Consider the following 26,204-nt stretch of genomic DNA (forward strand, 5'->3'; position numbering starts at 1 on the left):
GGCCAAAGCACCCGGCGGCGTCGGAGCCGAAGCACCCGACCCGCTAGGCCCCACAGCCGGGGCCGTTGGACCCAAAGGCGACACAGAACCCGGCGGAGGAGGGAGAGACCTCATGGCCATGAGGAACGGCTCGATCTCCTCTGGCGTTGCGTCATGCCCAGTGACCGGAAGGTATGGGGCAGGTTGCGACGCCCGCGACTCCGGAGCCGCGTTGGTGGTGTCACCCCAACCCCCGGCCGCGTCGCGCGAGCGTCGGGGTGGGTCGGAAGAGCGATGACACCTTTCCGACCTCTCATGCCTCTTTCCTGAGGATCTTGATCCCGAAGACCGATGCCGACTCTCGGAGCTACGAGGGCTCCGACCCCGCGACTTGTCCCTCGACCTCCTGTGGGACCGGGACCTCGAACGGCGCGGGCCGACTGCCGGAGCTCAAGTCGCTTGCGGGACCGCTCCCGCCTAGCCTTAGACATCAGGGCCCGGCATTCGGAGCATGTTCGGTCGTCGTGGTCAAGGCCTAGACACTGAAGACACCGGCGATGGGGGTCGGTAACTAACATCAGTCGGCTGCACTTGGAGCAGGGTTTGAACCCGGGCATCCCGACCGGCACCGTCGGAGTCAATCGGCTCGAAAAACAGATCAAAAAGATCAAAGTTTTAGTCAAAAAATGACTAAAAGGGTACTACTTCTCCGGATCTGCGCTTAGCTGGCGCGGAAAAAAGAAGAACTGACGTCAGCGCGCGAGGGCGGCGTCTAAGTACTCCGGCGGCGTCATCCCGGCGCAAACGACGCCGACAACAGAGGTGAAGCCGGAACGACGCCTACCAACACGCAGGGGTACTGATACACAAAGGTTTCCGGATCCAGTCTGACGCCTGGGAATATTCTAAGGTAAGGAATCTACTACTAACCTGTTTCTTTCAGATGTAATGGTTTCACAGACCAGGTGACAGGAGTGTATTCTTCCCCCGACAGGTGTTGTGTGATCTGGGAGAAGGATGGGGCAGTCACTATTTGGGAGCAGAGGCTCACCTACGCGCTGAACCACCCCTACTTCCTAGTTTGTTATTATTTTGCCTAAAGGAGCCTCCATAAAAACCTTTAATGAAGGTGGATTGACCTTGCTTCAGCTGGGCAGTGGAGCCATCTGTGGCAAATCCACCCTTGAAGCTAGAGCAGCAAAAAGGAACAACGAAGTGTAGGAGTTTGTGAAGCTCCCACTGCTTTCGCTGTGTCAGTATCTTTCTTCATTTTGTCTAAAGTAGAGTCTACCAGAGGGCCAAATAAATGTTTCTTATCAAACCCATGTTCAAGACTGTCGAACCTGGGGTTCAAAGCCTGAGCATTGTAGCCAGGCATGTCTCCTGAGCAGAATGCTGGTGCTACTGCCCCTAGCAGCTGTGTCTGCTGCATCAAAGGCACATCGGATGGAATTGGTAGTGATGGCCTGACCTTCGGAAACAATTTGTTGATACAATTTTTTGTGATCTTCTGGGAGATACTGCAGCAGTTCTTCCATTTCATCACAGTGGGCCCTAACGTAACGTGTGAGTAGGGCTTGGGAATTGGCTACATACCAATGAATGTCTTTTTTGAGCTGCAACACATTTTCCAACAATAGCAGTGCATTTACTTTCCTTCTCAGGAGGTGGGGTATCCTCAGTTGCTTGACTATTCGCTTGTTTACGAGCTGTGGTAGCAACAATGGAGTCTAGTGGAACCTGGCTACATATGAAAAGTGGGTCTGAGGGAGCCGCTTTATATTTTTTATCACCCTGTGGGGTTATCAACCAGGCACGTACTGGTTCTTTAAATTCATCATCCGTGTGACCCAATTTCCTCGGATGTTTGGGCAAAAACTGTATGTCTTATGGGTGGATGGCAGTTTGTCAAGGAGGAAGTCCTGTTCTAGAGACTCTCTATGAAGCTGAGCTCTATGGTAGGTAGCTGCTCTAGCAATAACTTGCTAATAAGCAGTAGCAGCTTCTCGAGGGGAAGGGCGAGCTGGGTAAAGGTCTCAGTCATTGAGAATTATGAGGGTTGTGTCGTAAACGTCCAAGGATCGGGGTCCCCTAATGGTTTTCTTAAACCCCCCTGTGGGTGAACCTGGAGGTGTATTATCTAGAAGGTCTTGATGTAGAGAAGAAGGAGGAGAAGGAGGGGAGGGTGAAGGGGATGGTGGTGGAGGATGATGTGCAGGGCTGGTAGGTTTATCCTTAGACCCATTTTAGGAGGTACAGAAATGCCTAATTCATCCTCAAACTTTAACTACTTCTTTAGACGAGGAGAGGCTATATTTAACCCTGTGCCTTCTAGAATTTGGATTTTTCCCTGGTAGATGCCCATTTTTTCAAGAATTTGCTGACCGGGAAGAAGGAAGACGAAAATTGCTTCAAGGATTCTGGTTCGATTGATTACAGAACAAAGGCTTTCAATGATTTCTTGTCCAGTACTGAAGGAGATTGAGCTGTCTGCCGCATATCTCCCAAAGGCTTAGCGGTGACAGAAGAATGTGCGCAATCGAAGGAGGTTGATGGCTAAGGCTTAGCCTTGGTGGCAATTTTCGGTGCTAGGCCGAAGGCGGGGCATCCAAAGTGTCTTTATGGATCCAACCACGTCCAGATGGCAGTGACGGTCCAGCAACATCTGCAAGGGGCGAGTGTTTGGAACTCTTTTTTAGTTGGAGCAGGGTCTGGAGCAACAGTACTCACACGCTGCTCGAGACACAGGGTTCACTCAAGTATCTTCTCCATGTCGGAGCCGGAGATCTCTTCGACAAGAATGCCCCTTCTTTCTCCTCGCTTGCAGGATCTTCCTGAGCGTGCTCTTCAATGAAGCGGTCTGAAGTATCGTCCCCACTGCGGCAAGACATTTCCAGTTGATGCACTCTTCGATCACGAAGTGTCTTCTTCGATTGGAATGGCTTGCAGGTGTTGCAGTCAGCCTCGCAGTGGTATGATGATTGACTGGGGTTCAACACCTGATGTTGATCTGTGAGTGGATATTTGGTGTGACACTGAAGGCAAAATCTAAAAGGGGTCCGTTCCATCAGGCACACATATTCTGTACCGACAGTGCATGTGGAAGGGTAGGCCCAAGACAGGAGGCTCCCCGAAGAGCGATGGCTCAATGGCCAAACCAGCAATGGTTATGGAGCAGCAGCGTATTGGAAAAATCATGATCGACATACACTGTACCATAAAAGACAGGATAAGTTCGAAAACTCATACCAATGGACTTTAACATGGGGCACAAACTTCTGAACGCGACGGTGGAGAGAAAACAAACTAACAAAGAAGTGATGCCCATGAACAACATCACAGAGAAAAGTCACTCTAACTCGTGACTTGAAAGACTTCTTTGAAGAAAAACAGGTTTCCCAACTCCGACCCTAACTAGATGGCAGGAGTATACTGAGCATGTGTATCTACAGCCAAACATGGCATCGAACCGAAATTTTCTCACGGTTTGTGGGAATTTTAACCCAAAATAGAATGAATAATTACAGGACCTACTACAGGTACTGCAGGCAACTGCGGTTGCTCTGCTAGGCCTGACCCCGCTAGGACAGCCTTCAAGGTGCAGGAAATGTACTGTGTTTAGCGACTATATAGCCTAACTAGACCAGTGTATAATTTCTGCAGCTCATTAACATTGAAGCTCGGTAGGTTAAGGAATGTAAAACCAGAAAAGCTGGCCAGGTGGCCCCTTCATTACTAGGGGGACCCATGTGTACTGGAGCAGGTCCTTGTATAGGAGGACCTCGGAACCAGTTTAAATGCTCACAATGTGAAATTGGAATTTCTAAGAGTTGATACGCTCTGTAAATTTGCAGTACTGCAACTTTAGTGTATTCATGAAATGTTATGTTTAGAAAGTGTTAATATATACAGTGAGGAGTGGGACTCCGAAAAAGTGCCAATGAAAAACCTCACCTTCACCTATACAGAAATGTACGTGATTGGACAGCAGTATGTGCCCAATGCTTCAAGTTAATGAATTACAGCAGATGAGATCATAGAGAGAACAGATGCAACATTTGATACATGCTGATGGTAGGCAGTAATCAATATAACAAACAAATCAAGAAGTCTCTAGTAGAACAAACAAACAAGTATTGGTAGTTCCTCTGGAGAATGATCGTATCAGGGGAAGAACAGAGGGGTTGGATGCACAAAACCAATCATCTTTGAGGTCAATTTAGTAGGGAAAGATAAGACACAGGGATGATCAAAACAGTCAGATCACGTGCTCTGCTTCTGCTGGGCTTTTAGAAATAGGACAAGTAGTGAAATTGTACAAATCAAATAACACATAGTCAGCTCACGTGTTTTGCTTCTGCTGAGGTTTTAGAAATAGGACACAGTCATATTACGCAAATAAAATAACAGTCTGATGATTACACATATGAACGTAGGAAGTTGGGAGGCTTTGCTTTAGTAGTAAATGTTGCTCAAATATGCCATATATGTCCATTGTCGGTCATATGATTAGTATGAGTGATTCAGCAACAGTACACTATTTAAAGGGCTACATGCTGTAGCCAATTTGAGATTTGGGTGGCAATCCTACATGGATTCATCACTCTCCGAGCCACTGTAAAATAAAAACATTCATACTTCATCATTTACTCTTGCTTGTTTTTCTACTTTAATTAAGGTCTAACCAACGGATAGCATCCCCAGCTGTAAAATTGACCCAAGAATAAAAGACTTCTAAACAAGCTTCAACCACAAAGCTTATGTCACCGCCTACATTGCCATGGAAATTTAAATGTTCAGGGACCGCAGGTCTGCAATTGTCAGCAAACTGTATAGGCTGTGCCGTTAAGAAAAGAGTTACAGAAACAAAGTACAAACCCAAATATGGGTCATTCTTTTAAAGATTTAAACTTGAACAACCAACAGCAAATATTAGGGTGCGTCCTAAAATACTGTGGAGGATAACTTCCCAACACCCCGGAATTCTCTGGAGGAGGTGTAAGGGTACTATGGGCACGCACAAGTACTACTCAGGAGACCCATTAAAAAGTACCTGACTGATCAATGGCGCCATGTGGTAGGGATTCTGTTGGTAAGCACAACTGTGCCTTGGGGTGACAGGACGTCAGAATGTAGGGACTCTACCACATCAATACTTGGCAGCCAAAAATTCTGACTAGCTCACAGTGCCTCACCTGAACTCCTAACGTTCCCAGAATAGCTGTTTTTTTTGGTAAACCTACAACATGAACTTCTCATCCCCAAGGGAACCGTGAAACCAGATCATCACCTTTCGTATCTCACTCATGCATGCCCTTTGCGAACAAAGGAAAGACACAATTAAAGTTTACTATATATTTATTGAAACTACCATAGACTGTCATGGAGCAGATGTGCTGCGATTAGTTGACAAATACAGCTAAGCAAAGTAATCAACATTACTAGTAGACTGTATACAACGAACAACCCAACCATGGCAAATTATCTGTCTGTCTAGGCGTATTCTTACTGTGTAAGCAAAGATATATATTAGTGATCTATGAAATAGCAAAGGACCCCATAACTGCTATACATTTGTTCCAGGACAGGTATCTCTGCCGGAATTCACTTCTCTGACCACAAAGGACCACAACACTACAGCTGGCTACCGCGTTATGTCTAAAACGTTAGGAGCTGTTGCTGACCAACCACAAAACAGTACAACATGGTGTTGTGTATTCTAAACGTCCTTGTATGAAATGTGCAGACAGAATCCCAAGAAGAGTCACTGAATAACAAAACATGAACAGCGTATTTGTGAAATAATGTTACAAAAAAAAAATGTTATGTGCGACTGTGCAAGCAGAAAACATCATATGCTAAACTAAGGGAGAATCGAAGTGGGCCAAGAAGGGACACTACATCCTTTTGCTTGAGAAGTGTGGCTCAATGGTTAGAGTGGCAGACCTTGATGCAGAGCTCTGGCCCGGGACTAGGGTTCGATTCCCACCTTGGCGGGTCTCGGGCTCAAAAATTCCTCGGACCTGATATTCTCGCCTCAGTGCCTATTCCAATCATGGGTCCCACGCTGCAACTCTGGGCAATAGCTTGCTTAATCTCCACAACGGCCCTAACAGCGCTAGGATGCCTGGCTTCACCTTGGGGGTGCCCAGGAGTGGACACTTCACAGGGAAAGCCAGGAAGGGTTCCACAGCGGTATGAGTAATAGCGCCACGAAACCGCTTGGTAGCAGTGCGCTCTCAAATACTTTACATTTACATTTATTTACATTTACATTTATCCTTTTGCTTAATATTAGCCCTGACCCCTTGATAAAACACCATAAAAAATTGGTGTCCAAAGATTTGAATTTTTGATTTGTGTTTTTGGATCATTAGAGAAGTAATTTAGCTAGGGTAGACATTCAAATCTGGGCCGAATTTTTCTGGACCACATTTTATAAAATGGCTGATGTGTTGCAGTGATGATGTAATATTTCAGAAACCAGGAGACCCTTCTGACATTTTCCAAAATTACGGCTCTATAATGATGTGTTTTAGTCATCATATTGGTAATATATTTTAATATTGTTTTTGTTTCAGGTTTTCCATTGATTACATCTCTCTCCCCCCCGCCAAAGCCCCCCTCCCCCCTAACCCCCAATCCCGAGGTCCTGGGTGCATGCTTTTGGTGTTAATACTTCTCCAAAAGCTGGGACCCAGAATTTATTTTTCCACAAAAATCCTCTCGGAAAAGGGACAAGACCAGGACCTAATAATAATAGAAGAAGTGTCCCAGTGCTGCAAAGTCAAACTCCCAAGGAAGTCTATCTAAAAAGCCATGTTTCAGATATTTACGGAACAGAGCCTCTGTGTCTGATTGCCTTAGACACAGCGGAAGAAAGTTCCATAATTTGCGTGCCAAAAAAATGAAAGCGATGCCGCCAATATGGACCTTATTAACTCTAGGAATTTGACCCAACAAGGACTCAGAGGACCTGAGACACCTCACAGGAGAGCAAGGCCTGATAGGAGGGAGCAAGTAGCTGGCCCCAGTAGTCCTAAATGCTCTGTAACAATAACAAAGAGCCTTAAAGGAAGGGCATTTCTTGATCGGGAGCCATTGCAATTTGCTCAAAGCCAAGCTCATAGAGGACCACTGAGAGATTTAGCAACAGCCGGGCGGCGTAATTCTGCACAAGCTGGAATCTCATCAGCCGACACTGAGAGACTCCTCGGTAAAGGATGTTACAAGAATCCATTCAGGAGATAAAGGCCTGAAACCCTGTTTTGTGGACGGACTAAGGGAGAAGGCAAATTATGTTCTTCAGGGATTTTAGAATACAGAAGCATTTGCCTGCCAAAACTGATTTGACTATCAAAGGTTAGGTTTTCATCAAACAAAATGCCTAGGTTTTTAACCCTAGGCAATGGTGTGGGCCGAGAGCCTAAATTAAATGGCCACCAATCAGGAGACCAGATTGATGGCTGCTTGCCCAGAATAAGGACCTTCGTCTTACCCGCATTTAATTATAGGCACCTGAGGTCTATCCATTGGGCTACCTCAGACAGGCTCTCAAAGACACTGCAGTGCTAGCAGAATTCTGTGTCAAGGTGACAATCAGCAGTGTATCATTGACGTACGATACGATGTCAAACCCATAGCGCTCGATGATATCAGCCAGGGGGTGCAGATAAAGGTTGAAAAGGGTAAGACTCAAAGAGGAGTCCTGCTTTCCATTATTGATTCTGAGACTACAACCGTTTTCTTGTTGGTTATGCACTCCTTGAGAGTGCAGGTGTTTTCCAGCTGTCTCCCTCATGTATTTCTCTTTCACCCCACTGAGGTACTTAGTGGTGATTTCTCTAGACACCCTCTGTGTTACCCTCACCCTTGTAAGCTTCTCATCCTATTTGCTATCTTGATTATGTGCTTCTAACTCCCCCCGCTTCACACTACTCTCTCTCGTCCATGCTATGTACTTCTCCCTGCCCTCTGTGCTGCTTCTACGCCCACCCTCTATTTGTTTCCCCCAGCTGGGACCTCTGTGTTGTTTCCCCAACCGGCATTTGGGAAAAAACAGTTCTGCACTACTACTTTTTAATTTACAGATACAACTCGGATTGGTAAATAAAAAGAACAAGCATTTGCAATGCAATAGGTCTCGCATAACTGATAGCTTGAGGTATTGGCGTTACAAATAATAATGCAACGCCAATAGCTCATACTTTCAGTAATGCGAGACTTAGTGCATTGCAAATGCTCGCATAGTGAGCCAGGAACGAGCATTGTATGTCTCAGTGCAGTGCCACAAGCTTCTCCTAGAGGTCCCTAGTGAGCAAGGCACCAGCACTGCATGTCTAGGTGCAGTACTGCAAGATGCTCCTAGATGTCCCTAGTGAGCAAGGCACCAGCACTGCATGCTAGGTGCAGTGCCACAAACTGCTCCTAGAATTCCCTAGTGGGCAAGGTACCAGCACTGCATGTCTAGGTGCAGTACCACAAACTGCTCATAGTGAGCAAGGCACCAGCACTGCATGTCTAGGTGCAGTACGGCAAGCTGCTTCTAGAGGTCACTAGTGAGCAAGGCACTAGCACTGCATGTCTGCAGTACTGCAAGCTGCTTCTAGAGGTTCCAAGTGACAAGGCACCAGCACTGCATTTCTCGGTGCAGTACTGCAAGCTGCTCCTAGAGGTCCATAGTGAGCAAGGCGCCAGCACTGCATGTCTAGGTGTAGTACCACAAGTTTCTCCTAGAGGTCGCTTGTGAGCAAGGCACCAGCACTGCATGTCTAGGTGCATTACCGCAAGCTGCTCCTAGAGTTCCCTAGGTAACAGGGCACCATTTCTACAAAGTTGGAGTTATTGGTATATAAATAGCAATGTATTTTACCTAGCCATGTTGCCAAAAGGGGACCTCTATTGGTCATATATGGTACTGCACCCTACAGAAGATATAGTAAATCCACCCCACCCATAATGCATTGCATGCAAAGAAAGTACTACGAGTACATTCATATAGCTATGTCCATATATACAATTGGTAGCTTTGAAATATGACAAAAGAATTATTACATTAATTTCGGATTAGGTTGTACTCTGTGTGGAGCTGATGTAGTGAAATATATAGGTGGTCTCATATAAATGTGAGATGTTCTAGTGAGTGAAGTAACCACTGCCAGCCTAGCTTAGGACCAAGTGTGTGTCCTGCCGGAAGCCTTTCAATAAAATAGTGCCTTGAGGCTATAATTAAAACCTAGGGAGTAACAACACATGTAACAGGGGATGTCCTCATGTGAAGTTACAAGAAGAGACAGGGCAGTACTAAGGAGGGACTACCAAGCCTATTGACCAATGAAAAGCCACCATTTACAAAGGACAGGGACAGGAGCCAATTCAAAAGATGGGCGGAAAGTGGACGGAGCTTTATGCGCATATCCTGAATACAGCATGTCTTTAAGAGACAGCGCAGCGCTGCCTAGGCGAGACCTAAAAGAAGCACCATTTTGTGGAGGGCGTGCAGGCCTTCAAAATGAAACAACAGCACCAGGGCTATAGCACCATTTTTCTGGGTTCCTCTTTAGCCATTCTGAACAGCATCACTAAAAACCACTGGCAGAGCCAATAGGTCCCAAAGGTGAGATTTAATTGTTTTTCCAATGCTGGTTTCGCAAGGAACAACTCTTTTTCCAAAAATCTTACAGCATGTTGCTTTCAAATTCCAATGCACTTGGTTTTATTAAAATAGTAATGTCAAACATCCTTTAGTTATGTTGATATTTACTGACCAGCAATGTCACAAAGGCTGTAATAAACAGTACTCAGGACTCTAGCATCACATCTTAACACAGCTAATACTTTATTATGACAGTTATCACCAGTTTGAATCCTGTCTTTTTTCAATATTAACACGTAGAGTCTTTATTTTGACAAGAAGGTAGAAGAGGAGGTTCCCGCGTCCTCTTCTACCTTCTTGTCAAAATAAAGACTGACTGCTGAGAATAGGATCCTAAGGATAAGAAGTAGTCTGTTACTTATAGAAGTAAATAATAACTCTTACACTTAACTATATAAGGTTCTCAATTTTCAACCTGTTTTTTTATTAAATATCCCCCATGCACATTTTTCGGCACCACGCAGATTGGCTAAAAGACAAACATAAACCATTATATAGGTTAATAATACACACATCAATAAACAATCTGCTCCTAACTATCTTGACAATCATACTACTGAGGTATGCACCATTGCACAACCAGTGATCCACTGATTAGAACATCCTGACTAACACCTACACCACCTGTCACTTTTCACCTGGACTGGCTTATCTCAGTCAGTCGACCTTTAGCTTGCTTCAGGACTCAATCTGAAGGTACATTCCACAACGTAACAGCTGAGAAATGCAGCGTTAGGATCAAAAACCTTAGCAAGCAGGCTTCTGAAAAGTTCCTAGACGAACAGCATCTTGCCACAGAATGCTGAACATCGAGAGCACAGTCCTTGAAGAATGCACTTGAGCAGGCCACCATAGTCACCATGAATGCTTCTCTGGTACATGCTAAAGAACATCACAAACGCTGCTTTGGCTGTGGTGCAATGTACACTGATAAGTCAGGAATTTACACGGTAACCAAGAGCAATGGGATGTACAGGAGGCAATCTGTATTGTAAATATGGTTTCGAAAGCAACTTTTTCTGCATCACATATAGGAGAAGAAGATGGTTAAAAGGTAGAAGATCCCTGGTTCAGTCCATCATCTCTTTAAAGAGGAAGAGAGGCTGCCAGAAAGAAAATGCAAGTTAAACCTCTACATTTTGGAAACTTAATTCAACACTTTCAGGATTAAGGAAGTGAGACTCCTTGGCTTCATCTTTTTCAATTACAATCTAGTATATGGTTGAGCGGTCCTTTGATCTTGTAGTTATATTTACGTACTTAACCGATGTAAAGACAATCGTACTGTAGTCTTTTATGAACGCAGTGTTGTGACGATCAAAGCCATTGATTTGAACAAAAGTGCTTCCTGATGTTAGATTCCACAGCAAGAGAATAGAAGAAATGGACAGTGAGAAACACAGCATAAAAGCCTAATACTGAAGCAAACATATTTCTGAATCCAGTGATGAAGATTTCAGAATGAGAAAGCTTCAAGAGCACAGCCAAAAGGCACTATCCTCAATTGGTTAAGATGTGATGGAGTTGGAATTCCTAGCCCATATATTAAATGAATAGAGGAATGATAAAACGTTATTAAAGCAGAAACTGCTACCCTATCCAGCGCATGTGTTGGCTCTCTGGGCATTCCGGAAGGAAGACCGAAAATTTGACTCTATATGCTAGGGATAGTGTCAAATGTCTTCAATGGAATTAAACTATGCAGACAAGCATACAACCAAAGAATATCCCTGGATAAAGAGGCCTGGCGGTGTAATACATTAATGCCTGGAGTGTTGGGAAAGCTCTTGCCCGAGTATGTTATTTGCACGATCCAAGATCACCGTCATAACCCTCTGAATTCTTTGAAGGCCTAAGCTGTCAGAAGTGTTGACAGTGACATACATAGTGTACTAGAGCTAAGGAGTGACAGGATTGAATAGAGGGAGGGAGGTGAGAGTTGTTAATTTGACTGGTGATACCTCCCTGGGGTTCAGCATGGCAAGTGAGCTTAACTGCAAATGGAACTTTGCAACCCCTGAGCTACTGTCTAGGACATGGGAGTACTATCAATTTCTTAGGAGGTCCCTTACATAAACACAACATCTTCCACTTCTTAACAGAATGCCCTGTATTCATCAAAATGTTAGCCTTCTAGAGCTTCTCTACCTTCTGAATCAATCATGACTGAGAAAGGCAATCCCGGTCTGAATGTTAAAGGAATCCACAGGAGGTAGACAACTCAATTAGCTGGTACAAGCTACTTCCCCAACAGGAGCAAAACGAGCCGTGGACCCAAAAATGTTTCCAGGTGGGAAGCAGTACTTGCCCTCTGCATGCAAAGGGGGATTGTTTTCATGGGGCAAGGATTGGCTGAAACCACCATCCCAAGAAATGGAGTAAGACTCAACAAGATATTGCAAGGCCATTCCCGGAGCATGTATTGTGACCTGCACAAGGTTATTGTTTAACACAGAAATCCAACACATTTTCAAGCTAAGAAGAGGGTGAATGTGGAGTAAAGAATCTGTTACAAGGTAACTGTAACGACAGTTAATCTGCCCAACATAAAAGTTGCAATCTATTAGATTGTAGTTTATTCAAGTAGGGGGCTTAACCCAGAAAAACCAACGGCAACCCTAGGGTGTATTAAAGCATTTACCAGCCCTTCATATCCATATGTAAGTATGACAGTTGTTGAATTCTTGTAAAGATTAGAACAGCAATTACATTAACGGTATTACAAATACTTATGATAACATACCAAGCAATTAAATGCAACAATGTAAAAGAATATTCAACATAGTGCACAACTTATTGCACAGTATACAAAACATTAAGGCATCGACAAAGTCATTGCAGGAAGCAATTTCATCCACTCTGGCGATGCCTGTAACTGAGGCGAGCTGCAGGACCTTTCGGAACTGCCCAAACTGAAAACAATGAAAGGGCACCCCACTGAAATTTCACAAGGTTTTATTATGTGCGATTAAGAGACCACGTTCCAGCTTTACAAAAGCCTTTCTCGAGAAAGTTGTGTTAGTTGCACTGAATAAACTCACGATCTGAAATCGCAGTGGAGTGCCATTTCATTGTTTTCAGTTCGGGCATATAACACATTCCATATATAGCATCATAAGTGTCATCATTGACATTTAAGGAGGAGTGGATGTCCTTGTCTTTCTGGGTTATAGAAAGTCAACACGTGTTGTCCCTGGTTCTGGGACTTTATTGAGGTTTTTATAATTAAACAAGGCCGATATACTCAATTATAAAATGGGAAATAGTTGTTTCAAATATTCGAAAGAATTGTAGCTGCCTTGCTATATATGTTTTCACAAAGCCACTCATAATAAGGTGAAAGAACTTGATAAGCTCGGTAAAATGCTCATGTGGTGCAGACAGGTAGACACTATGTTATTACTTCAAGTTGCATACAGATGGCCTTATTGGTAAAGTATATAATGTACTTGGCATTTTCCGTATTGTGTAGCTAAGAAAGAACTGCGTACCTGTGAAAAGGCTGCAAACACATTTTGTGCTGTTTTGGCTAAAGAGGTGAGTAACATCTTATCACTGTGATAAACTGGATAAATGGTCTACAAAGAACGCATGACTCAATTCTCACTGATGGCACCACAACAAATAGAAAAGCCTTGTGACAAGTAAAAAATTGAAAACATGCTCCAGGTATAGGGTTAAATCATATTGACTCAGAAAATACTATATTATGCTTCAGTACAAGAGCAGTTCATTTGGCCATATATTTTTCTTAAGCCTTCAAAAAAACTGTTGATGATAGCGACCCTTAAAAGTAAGAGTGAAAGATTCTGTGAAATGTGCCTACAGTAAGACATTATGTAGAGTTGACAAAGCCAAATAAAACAAAGAGTGAATCGGTGTTTTCTCTTAACATGTTAAAAAAATATTTGTTGAAACACTAGATATAACATCTCTTCAATTTGATGACAGTGAAGGTTCTGGGTACAAGGTCAGTGTAGTATCTGGGGATTTCTGAATTACAACTTCATTGCTGAGAAGGCCAGGATTCAACATGACTCCGTTGCATATTAGAATCTTAGTCAAAGGCTGGAGGCCAAACCACATGAAACCATTTTTGGTCCGCCAGGCAAAATTGCATCATTTGAATTATGTTATCACCTGTGATGTTATCCAGGTGCTCTGTAGTAGGGGTGGGAGGTCAACACTGGGGGCTTTATCAAAAAGCCAGGTCTTCAGATTCATGTGAAAGTCAAGAAGAGAATAAGAGGATGTGATGTGTCGTGGGAGGTTGTTCCAGGTTTTAGGGTCCAGGTACGAGAAGGTGCAGCTCCCTACTCTGCTTCTGTGTATATGTGGGGTGTGTGCTAATGAAAGACTGGCAAATCGCAGGTGTCTAAAATGTTTGTGGAAGTAAATGAGGCTGTTTAGGGAGACTAGGCTTGTGTTGTGGAGTGCTTTGCAGGTGTGGGTGAGGTGCCGGAAGTGTTTGCCTGTGTGCATTTGGAGCCAGGGGAGTTTGCTAAGGTAAGGTGTGTTGTGGGCTCGGCATAGGAGGTTGAGGACTAGTCTGGCTCATGCGTATTGGACGGTCTGCAGTCTTCTTGTGAGTCGGTTTGTAATTCCTGTGTATAGAGTATTTCCATAGTTTAGTCTCCTGGTGCTTTGGGCTTGGGTTATTGTGTCCCTAGTGCTGTCTGGTAGCCACTTGAACATTTTCTTCAGCATCCTTAGGGTGTTTAAACAGGACAATACCACTGCATTGACGTGGGCAATTGTCATCTATGATGATTTCAAAGTTTCTTGCAGGGTATGCAGGTGGGTTCAATGCGAGTGGGCCACCAGGTGGATTCCCATAGAAAGCCGTTTTTCCACCTCAGTTTTACCCGACTATAATTTGAGGCAATTTGATTTCATGCATGTGGCTACTTCTGTCATGCATATGGTGAACTTGTTCCTGGTGTTGGGTGTTTTGCCCGAGAGGGACAGTATCAGTTGTGTGTTGCCTTTGTAAATGAGGATGTTTATGTTGTGAGCTCATATGACATTGGCCAGGGGGGTTATGTAAATATTTTGAAGAGCACTGGGCAGAGCAAGGAGCTCTACCGCCCTCACTCTACCGCCCTCACTCTACCACTCTACCGCCCTCGCTCTACTACCCTCACTCTACCACTTTATCGCTCTCACTCTACCGCCCTCACTCTACCGCTCTCAAACTACCACTCTACCGCTCTCAAACTACCACTCTACCGCCCTCACTCTACCGCCCTCACTCTACCGCCCTCACTCTACCGCCCCCACTCTACCGCACCCACTCTACCGCACCCACTCTACCGCACCCACTCCACCGCCCCCACTCTACCGCACCCACTCTACCGCACCCACTCTACCGCACCCACTCTACCGCACCCACTCTACCGCACCCACTCCACCGCCCTCACTCTACTGGCCTCACTCTACCGCCCCCACTCTACCGCACCCACTCTACCGCACCCACTCTACCGCACCCACTCTACCGCACCCACTCTACCGCCCTCACTCTACTGGCCTCACTCTACCGCCCTCACTCTACCACTCTACCGGCCTCACTCTACCGGCCTCACTCTACCGGCCTCACTCTACCGGCCTCACTCTACCGGCCTCACTCTACCGGCCTCACTCTACCGGCCTCACTCTACCGGCCTCACTCTACCGGCCTCACTCTACCGGCCTCACTCTACCGGCCTCACTCTACCGGCCTCACTCTACCGGCCTCACTCTACCGGCCTCACTCTACCGGCCTCACTCTACCGGCCTCACTCTACCGCCCTCACTCTACCGCCCTCACTCTACCGCCCTCACTCTACCGCCCTCACTCTACCACTCTACTGCCCTCACTCTACCGCCCTCACTCTACAACTCTACCACCCTCACTCACTCTACCGCCCTCCCTCACTCTATCACCCTCCCTCACTCAATCTATCGCCTTCCCTCACTCTACCGCCCTCCCTCCCTCTATCTATCTATCTATGGCCCTCTATCTATCTATCTATGGTCCTCCCTCTATCTATCTATCCTCCTCCCTCTATCTATCGCCCTCCCTCTACCTATCGCCCTCCCTCTATCTATCGCCCTCCCTCTATCTATCGCCCTCCCTCTATCGCTCCCCCTCTATCTATCTATCACCCTCCCTCTATCCATCTATCGCCCTCACTCTATCGCCCTCCCTCTATCGCCCTCCCTCCCTCTATCTATCGCCCTCACTCTCTTCCATCCACCTCCTTCTCTAATTCTCGGTTCTCTTCTCTTTTCCCGTGCTGATCTGCTGCTCTCTTCCACCCTGCCTCCTTCTCTAACTCCCTGTTCTCTTGTCTTCTCCTGTGCTGATCTGCTGCTCTCTTCCACCCTGCCTCCTTCTTTAACTCCCTGTTTTCTTCTCCTGTGCTAATCTACTATTCTCTTCCACCCGCCTCTTTCTCTAACTTCCTGTTCTCTTCTCCTGTGCTGATCTGCTGCTCTCTTCCACCCACCTCCTTCTTTAACTCCATGTTCTCTTCTGCTGTGCTGTTATGCTGCTCTCTTCCACCCACCTCCTTCTCTAACTCCCTGTTCACTTCTCTTCTCCAGAGCTGATCTGCTGCTCTCTTCAACCCATCTCCTTCTCTAATTCTCTGTTCTCTTCTCTTCTCCTCCCGTACTGATCTGCTGCTCTCTTCCACCGTCTCCTTCTCTAGCTCCCTGTTCTCTTCTCTTCTCCTGTGCCGATCTGCTGTTCTCTTCCACCGCCTCCTTCTTTAACTCCCTGTTCTCTTCTCCTGTGCTGATCTGCTACTCTCTTCCACCCGCCTCCTTCTTTAACTCCCTGTTCTCTTCTCCTGTGCTAATCTGCTGCTCTTTTAAACCCGCCTCTTTCTCTAACTCCCTGTTCTCTTCTCCTGTGCTGATCTGCTGACCTCTTCCACCCGCCTCCTTCTTTAACTCCCTGTTCTCTTCTCCTGTGCTGATCTGCTGTTCTCTTCCACCCCACCTCCTTCTTCAACTCCCTTTTCTCTTCTCTCCTCCTGTGCTGATCTGCTGCTCTCTTCCACCGCCTCCTTCCTTAACTACCTGTTCTCCCATGCCGATCTGCTGCTCTCTTCCACCCCATCCCCTTCTCCAACTCCCTGTTTTCTTCTCCCGTGCTGATCTGCTGCTCTCTTTCACCCATCTCTTTCTCTAACTCCCTGTTCTCTTCTCCTGTGCTGATCTGCTGCTCTCTCCGACATACGATTCAGAAAAGGGGGTGGTGATGAACAGAGTGTCTGAATTAAGCAGACTACTCTTACCCAGTCCAAAGATCAGGGCTTGATCCATCACCGTTATTTAGCTCACTGCACCATCCCAGCTCAGAACCTGGCTACATGCAAATTAGTCTGTCCCTGGCCCAGTGCATCATGGGAACAGGGCAGACCAGACTACCAAGCCAATTCTTCACTGGAAAGGAGACAAGCTACCGGGGACCGGTTTCTGGCATTTCAGCCGTCGTCGGCCCAGCTTGCTTGAATCCTGATGGTGCAGTGAGCAAGGGTGGAGAAGTGTGGCTCAATGGTTAGAGCAGGCAGACCTCGATGCAGAGCTCTGGCCAGGGACCAGGGTTCGATTCCCGCCTCGGCGGGTCTCGAGCTCATTAATTCCCCTGACCGGATATTCTCGCCTCAGTGCCTATTCTGATCATGGGTCCCACGCTGCAACTCTGGGCAATAGCTTGCTTAGTCTCCACAACGGCCCCTCCAAACGCGAGGGATGCCTGGTCGGCACCATGGGGGTGCCCAGGAGTGGACACTTCACAGGGAAAGCCAGGAAGGGTTCCCTTGCGGTATTCGTACAAGCGCCGGGAAACCCACTGCGGGTAGCTGTGCGCTATACAAGTACAAAAACATACAAAACATACACAAACAAGGGACTCATGTCTGAGTATACCCTGCCACACCTATAGTGGCCAAAAACGATTCAGATACATACATCCTTCTCTAACCGCACACACATGCATACAACCACGCACACACACACCCAACCACACACAACCACACCACACACACAACCACACACACACATCCACACACACCCAACCACACACATCACCACACACATCACCACACACACAACCACACACAGTCACACACACACAACCACAAACACACAACCACACACACCCAACCACACACACACACCCAACCACAACCACAACCACACCAAACCACACACACACAACCACACCCAACCACAACCACACACACAGCCACACACACAACCACACACACAACCGTACACACACACAACCACAACCGTACACACACACAACCACACCCGACCACACACACAACCACACTCAACCACACACCCAACCACACACATCTATCTGTCGCCCTCACTGTATCTATCTGTCACCCTCACTCTATCTATCTATCGCTCTCACTCTATCTGCCGCCCTCATTCTATCTATCTATCCGTCACCCTCACTCTATCTATCTATCTATCTATTTATTTACTCTCTTGGTTGTTAGTGTATGTGTTGCCTTTAAATTATTTCCCTCTTCTATCTCCAAGTTATGTACCCCATTGTGTTACCTGTTTTTGTAACCACATCCTTCCTCACCGCAAGAGCACAAGCCTATCAGCATGACCTACAAACTCTCTGCAGGCCCTTATTCATCTGCTCTGTAGCCGATAATATCCCCACAGTGATGAGAATCAGAACTTATTAATATATCTTCATAAGAAAACCTAGCTGCTCAAAGCACCCTAAAGTGGTGAAATTAGAGCCTATTAACTGGCATGTATAAGGCTCCAGGACTTGAGTGTGAGTGAGTGTCGAGTTAAGGCACAATAAAGGAATGTTAATTACGCGTTCTCAGACCAGGCCATGCTTTAAGAAGAGGGTGATATATATACAATTTGATTTACACTTTGCATGAGTTTCATTTCTAGACTTATATTATTACACTCATTAGATAAAATTATTATACGGGTTACAGTAACTGTGTATTAATGGACCTGTATCATTGATGGGTTCTCGTAACAGGAAGATAAACCAGAAGCCCAAAACCAAGCATTGACAATACCAATAGTTCTGGCTTTAAAGGAATGCTGTGTGGTAATGTGAAGCATTACAAGTAAATAGGATGGGAATGGATATGTATTTCAGTGAAAGCAAAGAATTGAGCAATAATATTTGTGTAGGTTAACCCTTTCCTTGCGCCCGTCGGCCAACGGTCGTCGCGAGCACTACCTCCTTAGTGCTGTGCACGTTTGTTAGCCGACGCGGCCCAGCCCACTCAATGGAACGCCCCGCAGCACGGCGGAATTGCTGCCGCGGTTAAGGTGTTAAAAGCAGGTGCACTGTCAACCAGACGTAAACGCTCATGGCTGCCCTCCTCCGATCTGTGCTACTACCAAAGAAAAACACCATAAATTATCTAGTTATCTCAGACACTTTGATAGCATTAAAATGTCTGTGTGGCTCTGAAATTTCAATATCAGACAGCTGGATACATAAACAAAATGGCCACAGCTGTGTGGAGGGCAAGCACTTTTTCTGTGGAAGCACATAGCCTCTGCCCAATCATAACATGTACTGCTAATCCTCAACCTTTTGGGCAGAGCCAAAGCCCCTCTCTAGTGATGTTGATAAAATTGCTTGGTAATATCTTAGCTGTCAATCTATACCACAGTAAGTGGTTTACAAATGGCACTAGATACTACTTTCGAAAAATTATACACTTTATCTACAGTGTAATCATTACAGGGTTTAGTTGTCTGGAACAAAAACCCTTTATTTTCACAAGGAAAATGCTTATTAAAAGCACTGTATTGAATATTGTACTGTTCTATTTGGTTGTCTGTGGTTAAAAGAATACACGTATTGTTAATGTAAGTTATGAGGTTTTAGTCCAGATATTTTTCGTTTTGTCACAGAAGTACATTTGAATGGATTGAGAAGTGAAGTACAATACAAATATTCCGAAATATCGCATATCACTTTATTCATCATCATGGAGACAGAGACAAGATGACATTTACATATAATTAGTTACCTCCCAATAGTTGCCTTCTTTACTGCTGTGATGATAAATAGGGTCGCCGTCTCTAAAACAGGTGATCTGATTACAATGACCCGGATACAAGGAGGCCAAGCATGTGCTGTTTCTGGGTAATTGAAAGAACAATGCATTACCAAAAATATACCGCTAATTTCTCCCTAGCTCTCTATAGGATTTTGATGTATCTTTAATAGCATTTTACTTGCATAGATGAGTAAAATAAAACAAAATGACAACAGAACATTGCAGCAATATCCTAGATGCACAGATGCGGATACACAGTTTCCCTGAGATGCCCAGTTCAGACTGCACCAGGTGACATTTACCCATATCACACTCCCACACTTTACATCTTACAATGTCTCTGCCCAGGTCCACAGGTTCAGCGGAAGCCCATAACGCCAGTCGCTACCCCATGAGGAGGGGCAGGGCCAGCAACCACTCAGTATCTTCGCTCGGGATTTGTTTTTTAAAGTATAATATAGAAACCGAGCACCCCTTTGTGCACCTTCACAAATCCTTTTCCGACCAACCCTTAAGTCATTGAAAAATCAATCAATGAGAGGGCTGCACACTTAAGTCCACAATTTATTCTGTTGGTCCTTTTCAGGCCATCAGAATGTTCAGTTCATAGTCTTCACACATCCATCAAGTAAGACTAAAGGGCATAGAAACTTCCTAGTATACTGCAATAGGAAATTCCCACTATTCAGCGAAAAGATATCGAGAAAAGTAAAGCAAAGGAGAAATAAGAAAGAGGGCAGAGAAATGTAGAGCAATTAAATGAATCATTCCAGGGAGCACAGGTAGCTCCAATGTTCCTGTCATATCTCTTGTAGGGCTATGGCTTACCCATACGTCCTGCACAAGTTCTTTCTCTTGGCAAATCCCTCAGTTTCCCCCACTGATTTCAATTACATGTGTGATCTAGATCCAACTCCACTGTTGCTAATGTACACATTAATTTCATGGTATCCAGCTTTTTAGAGAGCACTTGAATATTTACTCAGGAACAGTTTACAGCCTTCCAGAAACGTTCACTGCTGATCGAACAGCCAGGTCTTGAGTAGCCTCCTGGAGGTCAGCAGGTCTTGGGTCTGTCGTAGGCTCAGTGGAAGGGTATTATTCCAAGTCTTGGCGGCGGGGTTTGAGTATTTGTGAAATTGATCATATTGCTTTAGAGGACACATCTGTCCATGCATTATAAGGAAAACCCTGAGTGAGCTGATTTCTCTTCTTCTTCTGTATTTGTTTTCTAGGGGCCCAGACTAGATCTTATACCCTACAGGGAGAGGTCTCTCAATTGTGCTTGACAATGTGTTGTGCTGCCTTATAACAGGCCTGGAGGACTGAAAATAAAAATACCTCCTTCTCACAGGGAAGGCATAACATCTTTCATGTTATCCTAGGCTAGTTCCGCCAAAGAAACCTCTATGGCTTTCCTATTTACCTCAATTAATTACTTGGGACGAACACTCAACTGGAGCATAGTAATTATGAAAAGGAAATACCCATTTTTATTCCCTGAGAAACAGTTATCTTCCTGCACTTCACACCTGGGCCTTCCAGACTCCACACAGGCCATCCACCTTAAGAGCATCCTCCATGCTATAGCAGGTTTCATAAACAGCCTTCAGAAATACAATCATATAACATAAAACCTGCTGGATCTCTACAGGCTCTCTTGCTGGCCTGAAAAATCTTAAAAACCAGTGGGATCATCTGCAAAGTCAAAAGTATGGGACCTCAGCCTATTAGGCTGACATGCTCACTGCCTTCCGTGGCTCTAAACAGCGTCTCATACCATCTGCTCGGATTTTTCAAATTTATGATCATGTTATATGACCACTAATTCGGGGGTTGTTGCCTACTTTGCTGTCTAGATCTCTTTTGTCTCTCTTTGCGGTTACTCAGTGCTCCTTCTCCTGTATTTCCACATTGTGTGGATGCCAGTTATAAACTTAACCGAACCCAATATAACTTACTGAACGCATGTAACTTATTTCCGCATATGTTTTTTTTGTGCTAGTTTATGTACTGGGCTACCTTGGAATGTCTGTAGGGTCTATACTGGGTTCAGGGCCTGTGCTGTTAAACCCCCATGTCAGCTGCGCGATTTCCTAACTTATGCCATACTGCATACCATATGTTCCCTCCTATTTGAGATTACTTTGCCTACTTTATACGTTCCCCCTCAGCTATGTCTGTTCAGGCACTCTACCCAAGGCCCCTGACACTCCCTCTCCGTCAGGTTCCTCATTTTCTAGCTCTAGGCTATCCCAAGCCCTTACCAGCTCCCTCCATTGGTCCGCCATGGGTTGCTTGCGCACTCCCTTCACTTCTTCCCAAAGGAGTGCCCTCACCTTTGCTTCAGCCCAGACAGTGAGGTCTCTTTTCCAGTTCTCCATTTGTGGCCCGTTTCTGTCTTTCCAAGACAGTGTCACCCGTCTTTTGGCAAGGGTCATGATCAGGTCAATTAATTTATTTCCCACTTTTCGCTTCGGTGGGCGGGGAAAGAGACCCTGCAAGCACACCTCCACAGAGCTGTCCAACTCCCTCCCCAGTGTGGCCCCTGTCCATTGCACCACCTCTGTCCAGAAGAAGGTCAGTATCGGGCATTTCCAAATCATGTGGATAAAGTCAACGTCTTGTTGATCGCACCGAGGGCACGTCCGCATCTTACCTCTGTGTATAAATCTGAGCCTTTGCAGGGTCAGGTCAGTCATGTGTAGATAGTTGAACTGAATGTACTTCGGTCGCGTGCTGTGAAATATTGACTTGGGAGAGGCCAAGACCGTGTCCCACTCCTGGTCTGTGAATTGTTCATTAAACGCTTGTTCCCAGCGTTCTCTGATTTTGGGCAATGGTGTCAGTGACTCTTCCACTAGGGTCATGTAAAACTACTTCACTTGATGACTAGCTTCTCCCAGGTAAAGCAACGCATGCTGTAAAGGGTGTGTACCCGGCTTCTCTCGACCTCCATCCCATATCTCCCTGAAGGTAAAGACCAGGGCCTCATGTTGCAAAAACTGGCTTACTGGTAGCCCATATTGTTCAACCAGTTTTGCAAAGGGAATCAGCATCTTTTCTTGTTAGCAGTCTCCCACGGTCTTAAGACCGGCCTCTGACCACTCCGTCAGTTGCTTCGAGGTAAATATCTGGCGCAGGGTTCCATGGGGTAGACCCACCAGGGGAAGCGGAGGCGAGTACCTGGGGAGCTCAAGCAGCCTGGCTAAGCATCGATTCCAGCACTATAGTGCTGTGCTTTGCAACGTCAACCCATAGGGGGCGCAACTCTATGGTAGAGTACCTTTGCTAGTAGGAGGGTAGGATACTTGTTTAATCCGCTCGTAAATGTTCCCTCTACGTTGGCTCCCTCTAGCCACTGAAGTTTGGAGGCTAGGTAGTAATATTCGAAGTTGGGTACTCCCAGTCCTCTGTTTAGGATTTGGCGTCGAAGGATTGTCAACGAGAGAGATTCTCCTACGACCCTCTCCTTACTAACGAGTCCAAGGGGGCAAACCAGCTTCTAGGTAGCACTAGCGGGAGATTCAAAAAATATTATAGTAACCTGGGCAGCATAACCATCTTGGTCAGTGAGATACGAGCCATTATTGGCAGCTTCAGTGAGCTCTAGAAGGTTACACAGGATCTAAGCGATAGAAGCGCTCTATTCAAGTTGCCTTCTTGCATATCAGCCTGGGGTGGTAGATATGTATTTAAAAGTGTTTTGGGCCCAATTAAGGTGGTCCGGGAACACAAGTGGCCTCAGCTGTGTCCCCGGCACTGGGAAGAGATGTCTTAGACCAGTTCACCTGTAGTCCTGTCACAGTAGCAAACCTATGCAGATACTCCAAGGCCGAAGCCCACCCGGCCACTGCCTCACGCAGGTATACCAACAGGCCATCAGCGTACAGAGAGATAACGTGCCGTCGCCCATCTAATATCAGCCCCATTGTGACCCTACCTTGAACCTTGACAGAACAGAGCCGCCAGTGGCTCCATTGCCAAAGCAAACATTAGCGAGCAGCCCTGTCTCGTACTGCGAAAGATCCCATATTGGGCAGAGACTGCTCCACCCGTTTTCACTCTCGCAGAAGGGCGGGCGAATATTATTTTTAACCCACTTGGCCCAGCCCTTTCTAAGCCCCATTCGCTCCATGCATGTAAATAGGTAAGTCCAGCTAACTGTATCAAACGCCTTCTATAGATAATATTGCCGCTTGCTCTTGTGTTTTGGCTTCTGGATGGTATAGAATGGAGTAAAGTCTTCTCAGATTATACGAGGTGTTTCGCGAAGGGATAAACCCATTTTGGTTTGTATGAATCAGAGTGGGCATGTGGGGGAGCAACCTCATTGCCAGTACTTTACTTAAAATTTTAAAATCCATATTAAGCATGGATAACTGCCTATAGTCTCCCACTCGAGTCCCTGGTGTAGTGGATTTGGGGAGCGGAATCACGGTGGCACTTTGTGTGGAGTACGGGAGCCGCCCCAGCTCCGGTGATACAGCATACAGGGTCTCCAGTTGGGGCACCAATTGTGTGGCAAAGGCAGAATAGAACTCAGCAGGGAAGCCATCTTGGCCTGGTATCTTCCTTGTGGCCATTAAGGTTATGGCTTGTCTTATCTCTGCTAGCATCACCGGCCCTCCCAGTTGTTCCCGGTATTGTCAGCAAGGGTGCCAGAAATTCTCTAATCATGTCTTGGGGTGTGGGGGCCGGCCGTATATAACATTTCATGGTGCTCTCGGAAGCGGGTGTTGACTTGACACCTGGATCGTGTAAAACCGTGCCCGCCTCATTACTAATGTGTGTTATGTGAGAACCCTGTCTTTCCGGTTTGATCAACCTTGCTAATAATCGGCCTGACTTACTCTCTTCATCATGTACCTTGGCCAGGTATCCTTTATAGTCGAATTTTCACAGGCATTCCAGGGCCTTGTTGTAGAGGGATCTGGCGTCTAAGAGGGCCGCTAATACCCTTATTTGTGTTAATGCCTTTTCAAAAATTAACAAAAAAGAAGAATCTTGTCCAAAAAAGGGATACTATGTATATAGAGGATTGAAAATATTGCATTCATTCTGCTGACCCACGGGCAACAGTTATATTATACATTGTTATCAATTTATATCATTGTCATGAATGACTATTAATATTAGTAGACAGACTAATGCTATAGGAACAGCATGTCAAAAATACACAGAACAATTTTAATATTTATCTGATACATGTCTTTCTATAAAATATATGAAAAAAAGGAGGAAAAAACCTTTTCACTAAAAGATGAATTAAGTTTAAAATCAACAAAAATCACTCTTTAATACATTTTTGTGGTTAGTTACAAAATTACAGTCCACCATTTATTGTGTTTCCTATATAGTTTTTAACATAGGACGCAATTGCTCTTCCATCCAGTCCCTGTCTATTGTCAATTGTTTGGAGACGCTTCTCTAGTTCATTTAGTTCTCTGCATAAAGTTCTCCGCACCCCGACTGACTCAGGCAGTGCCAGCGGACTATCACCTTAAATGCTTCCCACTCCACCAGCACTGTGGAGGCACAGTGTGCATTCTTGGCGAAGTAAGTTTAGATACAGGAGCCTAGGGATTCCTTGAATGGGCTGTCTTCTAGCATCTCTGGTCTGATCCTCCACATAGGGATCGGGGATCTAGTTCTTGGTGGTTGATGGATCAGCAGCCGCAGGCTATGATCCAAGCAGGTGCGCCCCAGATACTAAGTATGTATGACCGTCTCATTAACATCTGTAGAGCAGAGGAAAGCATCCAGCTTAGTGTGTGGTTGAAGGAGGGGGAAGAAGAAAGATTATTCCCTGTCTGTTGCATTCTGCACCCTCCAAGTGGCAACCAACCTAAAGTGGTCACTCCACTCCTGAAATCCCATTGACGTGCGATGTGGCTGAGTCCCAGGGAGGGGGGGTTTGAGCAATCTAACGCTACATCCTGCACACAGAGAAAATCTCCAACTATTATTGTGTCTTCCGGAGCTTGGTCTGTTAATTAGGCCAAAAGTCTACGCAGGAAAGTTAACTGATCATAGTTTGGGGCATAGATCCTACATATGGTTATATCTCTGCCACACAGTTTCCCAGTTATCAACTCATATCTCCTGTCTTTGCAAATCTTAGTACTGGTGACATCTAAGGGGACTTTTATGTACAGAAAACTATAGCAAGCTTCTGAATACAAAAAGAACTAATACATTCTCGGTGTGAATATAGGTTAATTGTAAAAGATTGTAAAAAATTTTGCAAATCACCCACTACAACTGTAGAAAAACATTTTCATTTTATTGATTTTATACTTTCTAAAGTGATTCATAATTACATTGATCATTCATATGATGCCTTTTTTATATATTGCTTCATAAGTTTTTATAGAATATAGAAACACAGATATAAATTCATAAACATGTAAAAGTAAAGCTAATAACAAATACAAATGTATGGCTTTCCATTCAGGTTATGTAATGATGTCAATTGATCTGTATTGATATATCTGAAAGATGATGAT

General features: G+C 45.3%; 1 protein-coding gene across 2 annotated transcripts in view; it reads right to left on the bottom strand.

The window, feature by feature from the left end:
- Positions 1 to 26,204, bottom strand: part of AGGF1 (angiogenic factor with G-patch and FHA domains 1) — a 478,374-nt gene that overhangs the window by 262,381 nt on the left and 189,789 nt on the right. For both annotated transcript variants that reach the window (XM_086949991.1, XM_086949990.1), the window contains exon 7: positions 19,666 to 19,777. In XM_086949991.1, coding sequence (XP_086806117.1) covers positions 19,666 to 19,777 — 112 coding nt within the window. The remainder of the gene's footprint in view (positions 1 to 19,665; positions 19,778 to 26,204) is intronic.

Source organism: Lissotriton vulgaris, unplaced genomic scaffold (genome assembly GCF_964263255.1).
Source record: "Lissotriton vulgaris unplaced genomic scaffold, aLisVul1.2 SCAFFOLD_291, whole genome shotgun sequence".
Classification (NCBI taxonomy): Eukaryota; Metazoa; Chordata; class Amphibia; order Caudata; family Salamandridae; genus Lissotriton; species Lissotriton vulgaris.